The 18,361-nt window shown below is 42.4% G+C and overlaps 11 protein-coding genes across 11 annotated transcripts; 2 read left to right on the top strand and 9 right to left on the bottom strand.

Annotated features, from left to right (window-relative positions):
- Positions 1-240: 240 nt before the first annotated feature.
- Positions 241-3,762, bottom strand: TOT_010001218 (uncharacterized protein; the record flags this gene model as incomplete). Its single annotated transcript, XM_009690709.1, has 6 exons — positions 241-335; positions 396-786; positions 899-1,023; positions 1,161-2,605; positions 2,696-2,855; positions 2,934-3,762. 6 exons carry the CDS (start codon positions 3,760-3,762, stop codon positions 241-243), a joined length of 3,045 nt encoding a protein of 1,014 aa, XP_009689004.1.
- Positions 3,763-4,316: 554 nt separating this feature from the next.
- Positions 4,317-5,803, bottom strand: TOT_010001219 (uncharacterized protein; the record flags this gene model as incomplete). Its single annotated transcript, XM_009690710.1, has 6 exons — positions 4,317-4,449; positions 4,482-4,586; positions 4,683-4,740; positions 4,771-4,993; positions 5,201-5,476; positions 5,675-5,803. 6 exons carry the CDS (start codon positions 5,801-5,803, stop codon positions 4,317-4,319), a joined length of 924 nt encoding a protein of 307 aa, XP_009689005.1.
- A 331-nt stretch (positions 5,804-6,134) lies between these two features.
- Positions 6,135-7,377, bottom strand: TOT_010000173 (conserved hypothetical protein; the record flags this gene model as incomplete). Its single annotated transcript, XM_009690711.1, has 3 exons — positions 6,135-6,295; positions 6,454-7,188; positions 7,266-7,377. 3 exons carry the CDS (start codon positions 7,375-7,377, stop codon positions 6,135-6,137), a joined length of 1,008 nt encoding a protein of 335 aa, XP_009689006.1.
- Positions 7,378-7,642: 265 nt separating this feature from the next.
- TOT_010000174 (proteasome subunit beta type 2) lies at positions 7,643-8,298 on the top strand (the record flags this gene model as incomplete). The annotated part of the gene is made up of 2 exons (XM_009690712.1): positions 7,643-7,969; positions 7,999-8,298. 2 exons carry the CDS (start codon positions 7,643-7,645, stop codon positions 8,296-8,298), a joined length of 627 nt encoding a protein of 208 aa, XP_009689007.1.
- A 242-nt stretch (positions 8,299-8,540) lies between these two features.
- TOT_010000175 (prohibitin) lies at positions 8,541-9,464 on the bottom strand (the record flags this gene model as incomplete). Its single annotated transcript, XM_009690713.1, has 2 exons — positions 8,541-9,268; positions 9,356-9,464. The coding sequence occupies 2 exons, from the start codon at positions 9,462-9,464 to the stop codon at positions 8,541-8,543; spliced, it is 837 nt and encodes a 278-aa protein (XP_009689008.1).
- A 169-nt stretch (positions 9,465-9,633) lies between these two features.
- On the bottom strand, positions 9,634-10,697 carry TOT_010000176 (conserved hypothetical protein; the record flags this gene model as incomplete). The annotated part of the gene is made up of 3 exons (XM_009690714.1): positions 9,634-10,316; positions 10,349-10,546; positions 10,592-10,697. The coding sequence occupies 3 exons, from the start codon at positions 10,695-10,697 to the stop codon at positions 9,634-9,636; spliced, it is 987 nt and encodes a 328-aa protein (XP_009689009.1).
- Positions 10,698-10,945: 248 nt separating this feature from the next.
- Positions 10,946-11,313, top strand: TOT_010000177 (chaperonin; the record flags this gene model as incomplete). Its single annotated transcript, XM_009690715.1, has 3 exons — positions 10,946-10,948; positions 10,986-11,111; positions 11,143-11,313. The coding sequence occupies 3 exons, from the start codon at positions 10,946-10,948 to the stop codon at positions 11,311-11,313; spliced, it is 300 nt and encodes a 99-aa protein (XP_009689010.1).
- Positions 11,314-11,446: 133 nt separating this feature from the next.
- TOT_010000178 (peptidyl-prolyl cis-trans isomerase) lies at positions 11,447-12,303 on the bottom strand (the record flags this gene model as incomplete). Its single annotated transcript, XM_009690716.1, has 4 exons — positions 11,447-11,512; positions 11,627-11,804; positions 11,837-12,177; positions 12,211-12,303. The coding sequence occupies 4 exons, from the start codon at positions 12,301-12,303 to the stop codon at positions 11,447-11,449; spliced, it is 678 nt and encodes a 225-aa protein (XP_009689011.1).
- Positions 12,304-12,643: 340 nt separating this feature from the next.
- Positions 12,644-13,733, bottom strand: TOT_010000179 (NifU protein; the record flags this gene model as incomplete). Its single annotated transcript, XM_009690717.1, has 3 exons — positions 12,644-12,756; positions 12,843-13,297; positions 13,324-13,733. The coding sequence occupies 3 exons, from the start codon at positions 13,731-13,733 to the stop codon at positions 12,644-12,646; spliced, it is 978 nt and encodes a 325-aa protein (XP_009689012.1).
- Positions 13,734-14,053: 320 nt separating this feature from the next.
- Positions 14,054-15,916, bottom strand: TOT_010000180 (6-phosphogluconate dehydrogenase; the record flags this gene model as incomplete). Its single annotated transcript, XM_009690718.1, has 11 exons — positions 14,054-14,161; positions 14,228-14,357; positions 14,389-14,473; positions 14,579-14,707; positions 14,740-14,931; positions 15,014-15,087; positions 15,120-15,271; positions 15,301-15,421; positions 15,454-15,590; positions 15,623-15,667; positions 15,698-15,916. 11 exons carry the CDS (start codon positions 15,914-15,916, stop codon positions 14,054-14,056), a joined length of 1,392 nt encoding a protein of 463 aa, XP_009689013.1.
- A 275-nt stretch (positions 15,917-16,191) lies between these two features.
- TOT_010000181 (actin) lies at positions 16,192-18,001 on the bottom strand (the record flags this gene model as incomplete). Its single annotated transcript, XM_009690719.1, has 2 exons — positions 16,192-16,772; positions 16,936-18,001. 2 exons carry the CDS (start codon positions 17,999-18,001, stop codon positions 16,192-16,194), a joined length of 1,647 nt encoding a protein of 548 aa, XP_009689014.1.
- Positions 18,002-18,361: the final 360 nt, after the last annotated feature.

Genomic DNA, 18,361 nt, shown 5'->3' on the forward strand with positions numbered 1-18,361 from the left:
TTCTACACCTACTTCGAATGTGTCAGCTCTGGGCCTGCTGGCGCGTATATTACTAGATCTCCTCCGAACTTAGTGCCGTCAGCTGCTATATATCCTGCCTTGCTGAAATACTTGACTATGCTTTCGACCGGGTCTCCCTCTAGCTCTATTAGCTGCTGGAAATCTACGGATTCTACGGACATTAAATTTTATTTTTCCTATCTATTCAGTATACCTACTATATATTACACTTTTCTCGCATCATATTGAATACTTAATGTATAAATCATGTAGAAGATCCATGTTCCCACTTTGGTGGGCCCTCACTATTTCATCTCCTATTTTCTCGTACTTTTCTTCCTCCACTCTTCTCGAAGCTTCGTTTTCATCCTCTAAATCATCCATGTTACCGTCACTTCTATTATTTTCTGCTGTGTTACCATCTTTGCTATTATTACTTCCAATTAACCTCAGTCTTGCGCTTCGTGCTGTTCTCAGCACGTGGTCCGGTATTTTTGCCAGTTTCGCCACGTGTAGTCCGTGTGAGTCCGGGCACACTCCTGGCACCAGTTTATACAGGAACTCCACGTTCTGTTCCTGCTCGTCCACCCTTGCTGCCATGTGATACATTGTCACGTTTTTGAATTCCTTCGCCGATCTGCACACATCTTGAAAATGTGTCGTGAATACGCATCTGCATCCTATTTTTGATATTTTTTCCAGCGTTGCCGCCGCTATTGCTGTTCCGTCGAACGTCGACGTTCCTCTTCCCAGTTCATCGATCAGTGCCAGTGAACTACTCGTCGCCTAACAAACATTAGTACTTATCGATATAATAAGTAAATATAACAGCTTTAAACTATTCAATTACTGGCCCTTTAACAAGTTAATTATCGCCAATATCTGCTACTTTTCCTACCTTCGATAGTATGTTCGATATATCCTGCAACTCCACCAGGAAGGTACTCTTCCCCTCCACCAGGTTATCAGATGCTCCTAGCCTCGTGAAAACAGAATCCACGACGCTGAACTCGCAGCTTGAGGCTACGAAATCATTATCCGCTGTACACACTGGCTACCACCTACTACTACTGCATGGCTAACTACCACCAACTACTATTGTATAGGCTAACAACTAACTGCTAGCTATTAACAACTGCTAACTAATTAACCCTGCTCACCGCTCACGAACGATCCCATCTGGCCCATGATCACCGTCAGTGCTATTTGCCTTAGCAGCGTCGACTTGCCTCCCATGTTCGGCCCCGTTATTACTATGATCGGGGTCGCGCACTCCTCGAAGTCCCCTATGCACACGTCGTTGGGCACGAACCCCGTCGAGGTGCTGTTCGCCGCGAACAGCGGGTACACTGAGTCCTTCAGCTTCAGCACGTTCTTATCCTTGGAGTGCACTCGCGGCCGCACCATTTGGAATGGCGAGTTCCTCGCCACTGTCGCCAGCGACGACAGGCAGTCCAGCGCCGCGGCAGTTTCTATCAGCTTGCAGAACTTGTAGCTGTTTTTGTGGAACTCGCTCACGATGTGCTGGTAGAACTCCTCCTCGCTCTCCTTCAGCTTAAACTCCGCCTCCTCCAACTCGTCGATCAGCTCCAGTATTCTTTCGTTCCTCGCTCTTATGAATCCGCTTTTCGTCGACGTTATTTCCATTGTGTTTCCGGTGCTTCTGTTGTATCTGTGGAACTCCGTTTCCGTCATTTCCACTTCGTATCTGAACTTGCAGTTTACGAAGGTCGCTGACGGCGCCGAGTGCTGTATCTGCGCCAGCACCTCGTTCAACTTACTCACCACCTTATCTATTTCCTTCTGCACTGCCAGCGACCTCGGCCAGCTCCTGCTTCTGCACTTCCTGTCCTCCGTGAACGTCAGCATGCTCTTGTAGTTGAAGATGTCCTGGGAGCAACTTGTGTAGTTCTCTCTCATCGTCGCCAGCAACTTCGACTTCGGACATCCTGAGCCTTCCGCTCCTGCCTGACTCCTAGCCAGTCCCGGCGCGTTAAACATCTTCACCGCCTCGTTCAAGAAGTAGAGGACCACGTCCTCCAGCTTCTTAAACCTGTCCAGCATTGTGTACAGCTCATACAGCTTACTGAACACTCCTTCGTCGAAGTACACTGCCTTCTTGTGCAAGTTCGATGCTGCGTTGAGCACCTTCCCCAGCGACCTTTCCAGGTCTGGGAACTTGTCCAGGTCCTGCTTTATTGTCGTCACCAGCGCGTAATTATCAAACAGAAAGGCCACGCACTCGCTTCTCCTCTCTATTGCCTCCGCGTTCGTCAGTGGGTTCAGCAGCCATGTTCTCAGCATCCTCTCTCCGAACGACGTCGCCGTGTTGTTCATGTAGTCGAAGAGCGAGTTTTTCGTGGTTCCCTCCTGCGTGTAGAACAGCTCCAGGTGCGTCAGTGCCGAGTAATCCATGTTCATCACCTCCATCTCCGACACTTGAAGCGGCTCCACGTAGCAGTACTCCGCCAGCTTATCCATCAGTATCACCTTCAGGTACGACTCCGCCAACTTCAGCGCTTCTTTACACTCCCTTCCTTCCACTGGATACTCCAGTAACACCTTTTCGTACAGCGACTTGTGCTGCGATTCTCCGTTGTTACTGCTGCTGCCACCGTTGCCGTTGTAATCCAGCAACCTGCTGTAGACTTCCTTTTCACTCTCTTCTCGCTGGTCCTTCTGCGCGTAGTGTGACGTCACTTCTGGCGCGTACGGCAGCACCTTTATCATCTTCGCCAGCTCCTGGTTCTTCACCAACTCCCTGTCCAGGACCACTTCTGCTGGGCACAGGTGCATCAGGATTGTTCTCAGCTGAGAAAACTGCTCGTTCCACTGTCCGAACTGCTGCTGTTTTCCTTGGTGGTTATTCTGGGCCATCCCCTGGTTCAGGCCACTCACTTGCGTCTGACGGCTTCCTCTTGCTTGATTGCTACTCTGGTTCTGCTCCTTCAGGCTTCCGAACCTCATTTTACTCATCGACACGTCTATTGCTATCACTGCCATTCTATTTTCTCCCTCCTTTGACACGAGCACCAGCGGTCTACTTTGTCTATCCAGCATTTCTGGCCTCGTCACTGTTCCTGCCGTTATTATTTCACACACGTCTCTCTTCACTGCCTTGTTGTAACTTCCCGACTCCTTGTTTCTCTTTTCCAGCTGCTGCGGCGTCTCCGTCTGCTCCACCACCACTACTTTGTACCCTGAGTTAACGCACGCTTTTGCGTACGTGTGTATGCTTTTTTCCGGGAATCCCACGTGCGGCTTCGTCTCCGAGCCCATCCAGCGCAGGTTAACCAGGCTCTGCAGTATGCACGCGTCGTGGTAGAAGAGTTCGTAGAACCTGCCCATTTTAAAAAAGACCAGCGAGTCGAAGTGGTTCTGCTTTATGTTCCACCACTGCTGCATACACTCCGTGTAGTGGCCGCTTCTAAACTCGTACGCCCACCTGTGGTTTTTCGGCGGTATCCACATTGTGTTTACTTTGTAGTCTTCCTCCGTCGGCTTCCTTCCGTCCGCGTCTCTTATGTTCTTCACTTCCAGCCACGGCGGGAACGCGAACGTTCCTTTGTACCTGTAGTAGTTGTCCACGTACTCTCTGAACCCTCTTGACATTTTACTTGCTTTACAGTTCATGTACACTTCTCTTTCGTTGTAGTCGATGCTATCTTCCTTGTCCTTTTTGTGCTCCTTTCCCACTGTCACTGACTCCGTCTCGTTCTGCTCGTTGTATTCGTAGGAATCCAGCCCTCGTGGCTTCGTCAACGCCACCTTTGGTGGATTTACCTCTTCTTCGAACAGCAGTGACCTTTTTCTCGACACTGGCATGTCTTCATCTCCGAACACTCCCTTAGATCTGTTTGGTGTTTCCTGCGTCTACTTTTTCTCAGGTGTGTTAACTTACGTTTTGTGTGAGGACATAGTCAGGCTCCGATGCCGTCGTATCTATTTTCGTGACGTCATTTTCCGTTCCTTCTATTTTACAATCTGTGCTTTCGTAGTTTCTGTTTTTTTGCGTCTGATCTTCTTCTTCTACTGCAAATAGTGTTCTTTCGTTTTCTCCGTTATCCTTGTGTTCTCTTTTTGGTCTTGGTCTAAAAAACGACGTTATTGATGCCTAAAACATTTTTATGATTTACTTAACTTTTCTTACATTTTTTTGACTTGACATTTCCCTGAATCATATATTATTTTCTGATTCACTCTCACTTCCATACACTACACACACATACTTATCACATATTTACATGTTAACACATTATGTTTTCACCGTTTCTTCTTTTTCCCCCTGTATTTATTTTAATTTTTTTTACTTCGCTTTACCTTTTCATTGCGTTTGACGTTGCTGTTATTGTTCCTGTTGTTGGTTTCGATGCTACTGTTGTCGTCGACCCTTGTGTTAATCCTTTTGTTGCGTCCTTCCTTCTTTTTGCTTGTTTTTTATATATTGTTCTACGTTGTTTTTTATCATTTTTCCTGCTTACCTTTCGTATTTGTGTAACCATCTTTCCGGATCTGGGTTTCCTGTTGGATTCTGTGGCTTCTTATTTCTTCTCTTTTTATTCTTCTTCACTTTCGTTTTTACAGTCCTAATAATTAATCTTACTCATGTTACCATAATCATTTCCTTTCTATCTACTTCATATCTAATACTCATATGCTCTAATTATCTCTATTTTTTTTACTTAGCTTGATCTTCGAAATGGAATGTCACTTTATAATCTGCCTCCAACTCCTCAGCATCTACACATCCGTTTTACTTATTCGTGTTACCTATGAATCTGACATCTCTAACTGCCACGTCCACGTATTCTCTTGGCAATTCTAGGTAATTTTCCGGCAGAAACGATTGATTGTAGAGTATTCCTAGCTGTGCCAGCTTATCCTCTTTATTTTTAGAGTATAGCTGCTTATATATTTCCACTGCTTCTTTGTGTTTGTTCTGCTCCTCTAGGTACTTACATCCTAGTTTAAATGGGTGATCACTTGCCGAAGTCTACATGGTTTCATTATTACCTTTTGCTATCACTATTAACATTACTACATTACTACTAATGACACTGGTATCAGTGTTATTGCTATCACTATTACCATTAGTACCACTTTTATTACTACTACTAATACTTTTATTACTACTACTAATACTTTTATTACTACTACTACTACTTTTAATATTACATCTACCAGTATATCTAAATAATACCTCTGTTAACTCCAACAGCTCCTTCAGACTATTATATACACTTTCTGGTGAGCCCAGTTGTTTGTGTACTCTTACTAACAGTAAAAAGTACCTTTTAACATATTTTACATCTTTTACGAATTCTTCGTAATACTCTTGCAACAATGAAAGCGCCTCTTTATTTTTCCCCTCTCTCAAGAGCAGTTTTACTATACATTCTACGAACTTTAGTTCTTTTGTTAGTGATAGACCCTGTCTCAACAGTGATATTCCCTTACTAACTTTTCCATCAACACACTATATTATTATTATTTTATTATAGTTACTACTATTGGTATTATTACTATTGTTATTATTACTATTTATATTATTATAGTTACTACTATTGTTATTATAGATACTACGATTTTTATTATTACTAGAACAACAAAAAATACTATTACTAATATTACCACTGCTAATGCCACTACTACTAATACTACTACTATTTCTTACCATTATGGCTGATTTAAAGAAACACATATCTTCCGGCTTCAATAATCTGTTAAAATTTTCCAAATATCTTTGGCACTCGTTCAAATTCCCATTTGACAAATATGTCCAGATACAGTTACCATGTATCATGTTCAGCTATTATCATTTTATTTTCTTCGTATATAAACTACCTAATCGTCTATCTATCTGTGTATCTATATAATTATCTTATTTTATTTATTTCTTCACCTCATGTTCTGAAAACTTCTTTGATATTTGCTCCTTTTTCATTAACGTTTCCATTTTGTGTATTATTGATCCTATTTCCTCTGCGTCACACCTAATTATCCCGCTTATTCATCTGCCTTTTAAATTACACATACCCGAAGAACAGTTGATTATTCAATGAAACCAGTATCGTTGCTTGATCCACGTCCGGCGAACTAATATATTTTTATTTATTTATCATCTCTTTTCAAACTCACTTCATGAACGTCTCCAGCAGCTTCTTATTTATGCTTCTTGCCAACTCTTCGTTTCCTCTTTTCGAATTCAGGAATGCTCTGAATGCGAATATGTTTGCGAATTCCACTTGTTCGTCCGGGTCATATTCTTCCGATTTCAACTCATTTTCCAACATTTCTACGATTTGTTAAATTATTTTCTTAACTTAACTAGCTATCCCACTGTCCATTATCCTAACTTCCTTTTATGTAACTAACTAATCAGCTTCCGTCTAACTGGGTGGTAACTACATGATCGTGTAAATCGTATCAGGAGTAGTCAGCATTTAGGCTTACCGTTTGCTACATCCAGGTAGTCTTGGGCCTTCAGCACGTCATTCGACAGCACGCAGGCGCATGCGTAGTTGAAGTACAGCTCGTACGGGTCGTCCGACTTCGCCCTGTCCATGTGGTCGTCTATCTTCCTGTTAACTGTCTCCAGCAGCTGCTGCCTCTGGTCCTTCGGCGACCTTGATGCCAGCGATATGTCCACGCTCAGCCGATTCACCTGCAGCAGAGACTCGGCTCCCTTCAGCTTCAGCGATGCGTATATTTCACTCGCCTCCTTGAAGTGGCCCAGCCTCAGACACAGCTGCGCCTTCAACAGCGTCGACTTTGTGTCTGGGAACGTCGTCGCGTCCAGCGGGTACTCGTCCTGGCTCTTGATCAGCTCTCTCGGCGGCACGCTTTCCGTGCACATTGACAGTGCCTTCAGGCCCAGGTCGTACTTTCCCAGCTTATAGTAGCAGTAGCTCTGCTCAAAGTGGAACCAGAGGCAGTTATCGTTCGCGTAGTGCGCCTTCGCGGCGTTTCTTATCTTCTCCAGTGCTTCCTGTCCTTTTCTCATTTCGTCGTCGCAGTGGTTCAGGTGTGTTTCTCTTCTCTTGCGCGGCTTATCTGATACTGCCGGGTGTGTGCGATATCCGTGCAACCAGCCTATTGTTTGGAGGCAGCTGTGCCACCTCGACAGCTGTATTTCGCAGAAAACTTTTACTCTGTAAAACGTGTTTTCTCCTGGCCATTCCTTCAGACCTACATTTGTGTTTATTTTAAGTCCACATTTAATATAAATTTTAGCGATAATCGCTCTTTTATTTATGGAATCTTACACTTATGACAAAGTTTTGCGGCTTCTGAGTACTTAGCCTCGTCCAAATAGTATTGTAGTTGTTTCAAACAACTAGGGATTGATGACAAATCAGCGTTCTCCACTGTCGTCATATATTTACTCTTTTTTTGCAATTAATTTACATTAATTTAAGTTCACGGGCATAACATTACAATAAGGGAATACTTTACATATTTAAAAATCCATTTAAGTTATTCACTTAAAAAATAAATATAAACTGCATCAATTTTGCTATTTCAGCTTTAAACTATTTTTTTCTAAAAAGTCCGGCACTTCCAACACATTACTTTAGTTATCCTTATATTTCACAATTTATTATTATTATATTATTTATTTTTTATTTTATAATTGTTAATCATGGATACACTAATTGGTATCCGTGGCCGTGACTTTGTCGCTGTTGCTACCGACACTTACGAGAAGTATGGCGTTATCACCATGAAAAACGACGACGATGGCAAGATTATGCAAATTGACGACTCCAAACTTCTTCTACTCGCGGGGCCCCTTGGGGATCGTTCTCAGTTTGGTGAATATATTAGGAAGTCCGTTCACTACCTGCGTTACAAGACTTCCTTCAACATGACTACTAAATCGATGGCACACTTCGTTAGGCAGCAACTCGCTGAGTATCTTCGCAAAAGCCCCTATCAGGTCGACCTTCTCGTCGCTGGCTACGACTTCGTACGTTTAGTTTATCTCATTTTTCTCAGGACGGCCCTCAACTTTTCTGGGTCGACTATCTCGCTAGCTCCACTTCCATTGACCGTGCTGTTCACGGCTACGGCGGCAACTTGCTTCGCGGTTTACTTGACAAGGAGTATCATGAGAATCTTACCGTTGAGGATGCGGTCAGGCTTCTCAAGAAGTGTCGTCACGAGGTGAAGAACCGTTTTCTTCTTTCGCAATCCAACTTCCGCGCCAAGGTCATTGATAAAAACGGCGTTCACGACGTCTCCATTTCTGACGAAGACACTCCTGAGGTTTTTAAAACTTCCCACTCCAACTTATGAGTGTTCTGATTTAATTTACTTCAAGCTACACAGTTCACCACTCAACCTGTACACACTTTTACTAGCTCTTATACACATGTTCATATGTTTACACAAATGTTATAAACACATACTTAGACTAACACATGTACTGATAATTGCCCGTATGCTATAAGTGGTTGAATGCTAGCACATGTAACATACATACACAATACTATAAGTACTTGAGCACACACTGATGTGTATTTGCTGTGTTTAAAGGTTTACTTATCGCTCGTTGACAGGAGCAGCGTGTTGCTGTTCAGCATCACTTTGTTTTGCGATCTTGCCAGGATGTTTGCCACCTCCTTTGCAGTCTCTATTCTCCTCAGCGTGATGAATGCCGGGTTGTCCTTGATTGCGCTTCCTATCAGCTTCGCCGCCTCCGACTCCCCCTCGGCCTTTATTATCGTCGACTTTTTCTCCTCCAGCGCCTTCAGCACTATGTACTTGCTTCTTTCAGCCTGCTGCTGCGCCACTTGCTTCGCCTCGACTGCCTTTTCGTACTCCGGGCTGAAGCTCAGGTGCGTCAGCGACACGTCGTCCAGCAGTATGTTGAAGTCTCTTGCTCTGTTAACCAGCTGGTCTCTCACTGCCTTGCTCACCGTTTCTCTCTGCGTGATCAGCTGTGATGCGTTGTACTGTGCCACTATGCTCTTGAGCACCTCGTTGATTATCGACGGCAGCACTCTTTCGTCGTAGTCCTTGCCCAGGTGTCTGTATATGTCACGCAGCCTTCGCTCGTCTGGCCTCGAGAGCACGCGGCACGTTATGTTTACCATTTGCAGGTCTCTGCTTCCCGTCAGCGACATCAGCGTTCTCGGCCTCGTCCTCACGTCGTAGATGATCGGCCTTTCCAGCCACGGGATGAGGAAGTGTGTTCCTTCTCCATGTGTCGAGTCGCTGATTCCGGTTATACGGTTATACACCAGCGCTCTATGTCCGGCTCCAACTACATATTATTTACGTTACTATATCTCTAGCATAGCTGCCTACTATATCTATATCTTTCCAGTTCTATATACGTTCGTGTTCCTACCGTCGTATAGGCTCGAGTTAATGAGCCAGGCTCCTGAACCTAGTGCCAACAGGGCGGATCCTGCTCCTGATATCAGTTTTGCGAATTTATCTACAGGAATCTGGGCCATGTTTACTTTTTACACTCTGTTGTTACGAGTACTTGGGGCAAAGATTCCACATCTCAAGACTTGCTACCTACCGTGTACACTTCTATTTTAGGTTATATTACTCAATTAAAATACAATACTGCTACTTTACACCTTTTAAAGCGCTTTAAGCATGGAATCCTTTGTTTTTTTATAGTTCCAGTTCGTATGATTCTGCCTCTTCTAGAATTAGGAAATCCTCTAGAATCCCCGGATCCACCTCATTTATCTTTGCTTTTAATCTCGTTTTAAGCTCTCCGAATGCTTCTATACCTAGTGGAAATGTATCGTGGGCCACCACTAGTGTTTTCTTTGGTTTCAATATTCGGTGTGCATCCACTGCTTGCTCTGGACTCATGTTTCTATCTTCCTCATGCTTCGGTCCTATTGGCAATATTGCTACATCTATTTTACAATTCTTTTCTTCCAAATACTCTTTGATGTGCTCGAAGTGGTCCGAGTATTTTGTTTTTCCTGCGTAGTAGACCAGTGTGTCCTCACTTCTTATCAAGAAGCCTCCCCAAAGCAACTTGTTTCTGTCTATTCCACAGCATAGATATTTTCTCTTCGTTTCTGACACCGCTGGCGTAAATGTTATTCGCACAGTTCCGAAATTTACTTCCTCGAACCATGACAGTGGGTATGTAAATCTTTCGTAAAATTGGTTCAGGTACCTGGTTATGTTCGTTCCTCCCACTGCTATTGCTCCTCCTTGGTCACTTATTTTCCTCAGAGTCCATGTGTCAATGCAATCGAAGGAGTTATTGGAGATCAGCAGAAAATCGGCTGGGGGGAACTCCCAGTACTTATATGACTTTTTACTCACTCTTTTTACTAAAGTATGATGTAATAATGTAAAACCATACCTCCGAATCCACCTGACATTAGTCTTTTTGAAAGTACTGGGTCAGTTAAGAACGTTGCTCCGTTCATCTGTATATAGACAGTTCTATGACCTAAATATGTCAATTTAGTTTTATTTTCTGGTATTGATGCGATTTTTAATTGAGGATTTTTCAAATTTACGGAATACGGCCACCTTCCTATGTTTTTGGGCAGGAATCCTACAATATTTGCACAATCGTTAAAATTTTTTCATTTAAACATACCCTGAATTGATGGAAACTTCCTTACAGTGTATAAAACTAGTCTTTTGAGAGAAGATACTAAGTTGGAGTCTAATGTGTAATTTGAAATTGCCAATTTACTATTCATAATTGTATAGCAGACATATTATAATTGGTCGACAGGATTCCACTAAAATTATCGTGGTTAAATACAAATATTATATACTACAAATATTACTTTTTAACTGTGTTTACTCTTTAGTATTCAATATTCCTAATCCCCATCTGATTCCCTAATATCTATCATATTTTTATATTTACACTCCTTCATTTATCATTTAATCTACTTTTAACTACTTGTATATAATTTTTTGTTAGTCTGGCTGTATTTTTATAATGGTAAGTTACCTTTTTCTTATCATTTTTGTCTTTGTAGACTGTTGCTAGACGCTTCGTCCCTCTCTTTGACAGGGTGCTCGTTTCCAAGATTAAACCGGAACACAAGACTAAATCTGGCATTTTACTTCCAGATTCCGCCAATCTTTCTTCTCGCATGGCCAAGGTTTGCTTCCTTTTTAACTTTTATCTTTCAGGTCGTCGCTGTCGGCGCTGGACGGCATAACTCCAAGGGCGAGCTCGTCGCTCCCACCTTGAAGGTCGGCGACACTGTCGTCATTCCCGAGTACGGCGGCATGGATTTAAAGTTTGAGGGCGAAGTCTACACTGCCTACCGCGAGGAGGACATAATTGGCACATACAACTAATGTAAAATATTAATCTGTTCGTTCCGCCCAGTTTACTCTAATTATGTACACCTGTTTACTCTTAGACGTTTAAAAACGATTTAGGCCCATTTTCTGGCCCGTTGTACAGCCCACATCCTATAATTCTAAGGGATTAGCTTTTACCTGGGTACCTTATATCTCTGTTCGGCATTCCGTCCTTTCTCGCTCCTTCTCCTATCTATATTACCATTAGACTACTGCTTAATTTTCGCTACCTTTAGCTGCCGTTAGCCACTATTATCTACCGTTGGCTGCGATTTCTTTACTCATAATCTTATGTCTGGTCACTTACCATTCTTATCAGCTTCATTCCCTTGACCACTGTGCCTACCACCACTGACTTTTGCTGAAACCCCGGATTCCTCGTCAGGGTTATGAAAAACCTCGAGGACACTCCCAGTGGTCCGTCACTCAACATCGCCACGTCTCCTTCCTGTATGAAGCTTGTGTCGAACGATTCTTCTGGCATCCTAATTTGTGTGTGTGGTCTTTCTTCGCTAACCTTCTTCCGTATATTGTGCACGAGTCCAGCTTCCCCTTGTTGTTAAACAACTTTCCTCCCACTATTGCTGTGTTTGGCATTATTTTATCGAATCTCGTGTTCAGGTATCCTATTTTTTTGTCCTTGACTACGAACCCTTCGCACATGCTGATAAAGTTTTCCACTGTCAGCGGCAGCAGTCTTCCGTACAATCCTATTAGTATTCTTCCCAGGTACACGTTGTCCATTGCGATATCCATATACACGTAGTCCGTTATTGCTCTTTTATGTATATTTTCCGACTTTATTGATGGCGCCTTGTTATATTTCGGCCATACTATTGCTCCCGTCGTCAACAAACCCTAACATCAATCATATTATCAATATTAACGTACCAAATATATCTTTGCTCTGTATGGAAGATTTGAAAAACGCTTATAGGCGAATTTAAACAGTTGGAATGGCATAAATATGTTCATTTTATTCATCTTTAACCACTCCTATTTGTTTTAATTAGCCAATATCATGTTTATAATACATTTTACTTGCTCAATTTTATGTTAAACTTCATTATTGTTCCAATTAATTCCATATTAGGCACTATATACTCTGTGGGTCATTGTCCAGTACCCTGTTCATTAGTTTAATAAATTACTTACACATAGGTTCCAAATTAAAATATTTCCACATTTAGGGGTTGAATATTATATATACACGCATATACCTATTCATTTACACAAAGAAAAATCGATTAAATTATACGCCTTCTTGTGCATATCAAGCCTAGTTTTCGGCCTTTTCAAGAGTATTATTTTTTTAAAACACCACCTATTCGTCTTTCTTTGCCTTATTTTTATTTAGATAGTCTTTTATTGCGTGCTTCACAGCATCTTCCGCTAGAAGGCTGCAGTGTATCTTCACAGGGGGCAGGTTGAGTTTATCTACACACATTTGTTAATTTTCTCATCTACTAACTATCATAACTAGTTTATACTAATTAACTGTTAAATAACTTTATCCAATTTACCTGATATATCTGTATTTTTGATTGCCAGTGCCTCCTGGCACGTCTTCCCCTTCACTATCTCTGTTACGTAGGAGCTAGATGCTATTGCTGAGCCACACCCGAACGTTTTAAAGCACGCGTCTTCTATGCAGTTATCTTTGATTTTTACCTGGAGTTTAATGACGTCGCCGCAGGCTGCCTTGCCTACTATTGCTGTTCCTACTGAAGGGTCATCCTTGTCAAAACTTCCGACATTTCTTGGGTTGTTGAAGTGCTCCTTCACCTCTGGGCTGTAATATCTAATCTGCGTGGCTCCTTTTACTCCATTTTGGGAGAAAGATGTGGATTTTATCCCGTGTATTGTGGCTAATGGCGTCCTTACAACGCTTAGCCTATTTATTAGATCTGCTAGCCTCAAATTCGCGTATCTCATGCTGGCAACCACGAGTTTGACACTAGGCTTATTTGCTTGAATCCTTTAATTAAATTTGACTTTTTGTACTTTTCAATTGCTGATGGTCCCAGGAGTGATAGTTGAGTCAGGGAGTCCAGTATCTTCGTCAGTATATATCTGCGCGCCTGGTGTAAAGTTCCAGAAACCTGTTTTACTTCAAACTTTACGTTGGTGTTTTGTATTTTATTTATAAACCTCAGTATTATTAGTGTTTCTTCAATGAAGCATCTTTTGCACTGGAAAAGTACCAGCGCCTCAGTGCTGATTATGAATTGTACTGTTATTGAGTTTGATATAAATTTGCCTTGCAGGAATCCGAACAGTAATTCCGCTGTTTTTTCCACTTCTGTTTTTATTAGTGTATCCTTCAGTATTAGTTCATAATAATTTACTTGTGAATTCTTTTTATCGCTGATTTCTGCTCTTACAATTATCCATCTATTTTTAACTCGTGCCATACATTCATCTCGAATGTATATTTACTTTCTACGTTTACTTTTACTGGCTTTCTTATGCCCCCCCATTGCTCCTTCTATTATTTCACAAAATTACAGCTTATCGCCTTACACAATTTATTTTTGATACGCAATTGATAATTATTACATCATACAATTCCCATATACTCTATCGTTTACCGTTTCCACAACAAGAATCCATTATTATTATATTATTTGTTACAACATTCTTCAGTTACATTACGTTCACTCGAGGCCTTTAACCTCTTACACAATACACATATCATACTTTACATCTTATTTGCGCCATTCTATTTGTTTTATTAGTGATTTTTCCACCAATCGTGGTGGTAATTCCCCTCCATATCCGTTCTGGTGAACCCGTGTGACCCAAAACAGTCTCTCTGGGCTTGAATTAGGTTATGGCAATGCTAAATTAATTGTTTTTAGTGCGTTTTATTATTTTTTTGGCTGGATTCTTCCTATCTTCCGCTTACATTTTTCGAGAATAACACTTGCACATATTCCAGGCTGCTCAGGACTCCTGGTGTTGGCACGTCGTATTCTATGCAGGTTTTCACCACATGTTTCCATGGCTTCATGCTGCTTAACAGCATTTCTTTAAACCTAAACGCTTTCATCGGCACACTCAACTTACTTCGGGTGGAACAGTAGCATTTCGTCGTTTTCTTTATACGATTCTGAAACTTCCTTCAGCATATCGCAGCTGATTATTGAGTTACCTACGTCAACATCAGGTCACTGTTAGGTTAACATCAGGTCACTGTTAGGTTACTGTTTGGCTAATGTTTAATCAATATTTTGTTAATGCCGTTTTTACTACTTACTTGACCATATGTCTGCCACTTTACTCATGTTCAAGTCCCAGTCAAACTCCTTCGACGCTTCCATCAGCAGGTGTATCCCTTGCGAAAATATACTTATCAGGGCTGCTGTGTATGTTTTTTTAAGGTCATCTGATCAGTTTTACACATGCTCTATCTCTAACCTGTTTTAAACTTCGTGTGTTGGTTTGTGTTTTCTAGAGTGTGTTTGTTTTGTGTTAGGTTGCTGAAGCTCCTCATGTCCACCGCCATTCCTATTGACGGCACTGGCACACTTCTATCGAAGGAGTCCTGTACTGTCCACTTTCCGGTGCTGTTCGACGATATACATGGTGTTATCTTGTCCACCAGGTACTCTGAATTCATTAATATTTACTCATTTTCTCCACTGATATATATCTAATTATCGGCCCATTTCCTCTTCCTCACTATTCATACCTTCTCCTTCCTTCTCTTCCAATATCATTTGGGTTATTTGCAACAAATACGACGATTGATTATCGTCCCATGACCTACTCCTTTTATATACTCTTTCACTATTTACCTCAACAATTCCGATATTTCTGGGTTACTCATCTTATTTATGTGCTTCATTATCTTATACAGTTCCGACACCACTTGCAATATTGCGTACTCTATTCCGTTGTGTACCATCTTCACGTAGTGTCCCGAGGCTCCTCTTCCGACGTAAAAATCCTACATTTTCCATAAAACCCAGTACTTACCTTGTCATCTTGTGATAATATTGGCTTGAGGCTTTTATAGTCTTCTTTACTTCCTCCAAACATAAAACATGGGTGATTTCTTGCTCCTCTTTCTCCTCCGCTGACTCCCATCCCACAGAACCTATTATAGGCTCATTTTCAAAACTCACACACCTTATTCCCTCTTCTTTGCATCTCTCTATTCTCATTTGTGTGTTCTTGTACCATTCGTTTCCTCCGTCGACTATTACGTCCCCCTTATCTAGTGACGGTATCAGCCTATCCAGCATGTGATCCACTGGACTTCCAGCCTAAACCAGGTTCAGAATTCCTTAATTCTTACTGTTATCAGCATTAGAACCTTCCTTGGCTTCTCCAGGCTGTCGACCTAATTCGTCGTGACTGTCTGCCAACTTACGAATTCTTGCAGGTTTACGAAACATTTAATGCTTGCGTTTTGCAGCGCCTTTTCACGCTTTTCATCCTCTTTTACCTTTGCCTCGAATACTTCTATTTCTTTCTCGTTTCTCGTCCAGGCTGACACTCTGCGTCCTCTGAAGTATAAATTCCTCGCGTACGCTCCTCCCATGACTCCCAATCCTACTATTCCGATCTCCGCCTTTTTGGAATCTTCCATTTTCTATGAAATTGCCTATTATTAAATGTGTACCTATTAACCTGTGGAATCATCACTTTTGCGCCCCTCACATGGCCGCATCAGCACTAATGGTACTCGTACTTCCAGCTTCTCATCCCCTTTTTTCCCAAACTCTCTTTTGACACACTTATTTATCATTTATTCACACACACACACACATCTCGTTTATTTATTAAACACATTTATCTTGTACTCTTAGAGTACATCTACACATTTGTCAGCACCTACTCTTCGTTCCCTGTTTTTTACAGGTTTCATCTGTATCCCTTTAGGTATCCTCCCTTTCTGTTTGCTATGTTTGGTCCGTGCTCCATGTACTCTGCTTTTGAGATCCAGCAGTTGTGGAATGAGCCTAGGCTCGACACTATTGATGCTCCTATCCAGCTCGCGTGCCTCGCTGCAGCCTTTGAATGGAATGGTATAAACTTGAACCTCGAGCCTGAGAGGAACGACTCTTGTGGCGTCTTCGCCGCCGCTCTCGTAAGCTCTGCGAGCAGTCTTTCCTGCAGTCCTGTCGTCAGCACCACTCCTCCCACCAGTACCACCTGGCCGAATATATCTCTTCTGTATATTGTGTTATCCTTCAGCATGTCCTCGCACATCGGCACCAGTCCCTTGAAGTTGTTGTTGTACTTGTGCAGTATGTGCGGGTTGAAGAGTATTTCGCACGAGAGTCCCACCAGTTGGAAGGGCGTCATTTTATTCATGTCTATGCTCTTTGCGTCGAACGGCTTATCCGTCAGGATCGCCTTGTTTTTCGTCAAACTTCTCAGCTTCGACTCCTCTTCTGTCACGTCAAAGTGTATTCCGTCAGGCAGCCTCCTCGTCGTTGCAACTACATCAGTGTTTAACTTACAACTTAGGGTCGTTAAAACATATAATGGTTTTACTTAATCGCAGGTTATGCACACCACCTAGTACTAAAATACTACAGCTTGCTACTACAAACAATTCTATCTAAATCTCTTATCAATTACCAAAATTAATTAATTACATACGTATGCACGTATAACCGTCCGAATGCCAACTCTCACCTGCTAGTGATTCTGGGTTTAGGAACAGTGGCACTGCCGACACCTTCATTATGCTCTCCTTCAGGCTCTTCACGTCGTGGTGTAGGTTGAACACTCCCAGCGACATCACCTTCGAGTATGGCCTCCTCGAGATCTCCACCACGTCCGCGTCCGTGATCTTCATCAGCGACGACACTCCCAGGTTGTACTCCGGGTGGTTCATCAGGTACGTGAAATTCGCTCTGTCTGTTCTCAGGAGCAGGTTCAGCAGTGCCGTGTCCACGTGGTCTCCTCCTATGTTGTACTCCTTGTAGCCCAGGACGTCGTCGTCCACCAGCGCCGTGATTGACGTCGTTGCGCTTCCTACGTCCACCACCACTGAGTTGAGCGATCCTGCTGCGTACGACGCCAGCTGACTTCCGTGTCCGAAGTGCACTCCTGGGGCTCCCAGTTCCTCGAACAGCAGCTCCGTCTGCACCATTCTGTTGTACCTTGTTGTTTCGTTCGACTCCACCACGAAGATTGGGCTTGCTCCCGTAAGCTCAGACAGTCCTGGCGACACTGAGTTGAAGGAGTACATGTTCTTCAGCACTTCCGCTGCGCTTCTCTTACTTGGGTCCGTGAACTTAGCGTTGCCCACTTCCGGCACCATGCAGTTGCTGAACTCGTCCCAGCAGTCCTTGTCGTACTTGTGTGCTCCCACCAGCAGCGACACTTCTTCCAGGTCCTCGCTTCTCTGTGCTCTTTTCAGGCGCTCTATCATCACTTTGTCGTGCACTCTTCCTGAGAGTGCTCCTCTTATTGACCTTATGTACGAGTTTTTGTTTATGAATGAGACGTTTTTTCCCAGGTCGTAGTACTTCACGTGCTCTACCATTTGCACTTTGTAGCGTGCGCTCGGTATCACTGGGAACACTTCGCAATCTTCTCCTATTCCTACTGAGGAGGGCCATAATTGTGACGGGTACGGTTCTCCTGCTTTTCCGCATCTTATTACTGAGTGGCCTACGTCTATTACTACTGCACCTACGTACTGTCCTGTCCAGTTCATTTTAAATCAAAATCTTATCTATTTTAGATATACCAATTGTTTTTTTCTTTTTTTTTCTTTAAGCATTCTTTTTTTCTTTAACTGAAACAACATCTCCTTTAAAATTTACTTTTTTACTTTTATTTTTCCACTTTATTACTGTTACCACTTAAATATAATACAAGATGACAAAACACACTGAAGAATGACTCAAATTGATCAGGCAAACAATACTATAATTTTACATGGAATACAGGGTCATATACATTAGAATATGTTTATATGTTTTCTGGGCCTTCCAACAGTTTTGACTGGGGTGATGTTACACATTTATTTTTATTTAAATAATTATTAAATTTTTACACATACTTTAATCCACCC

This window comes from Theileria orientalis, chromosome 1 (genome assembly GCF_000740895.1).
Source record: "Theileria orientalis strain Shintoku DNA, chromosome 1, complete genome".
NCBI classification, from domain to species: Eukaryota; Apicomplexa; class Aconoidasida; order Piroplasmida; family Theileriidae; genus Theileria; species Theileria orientalis.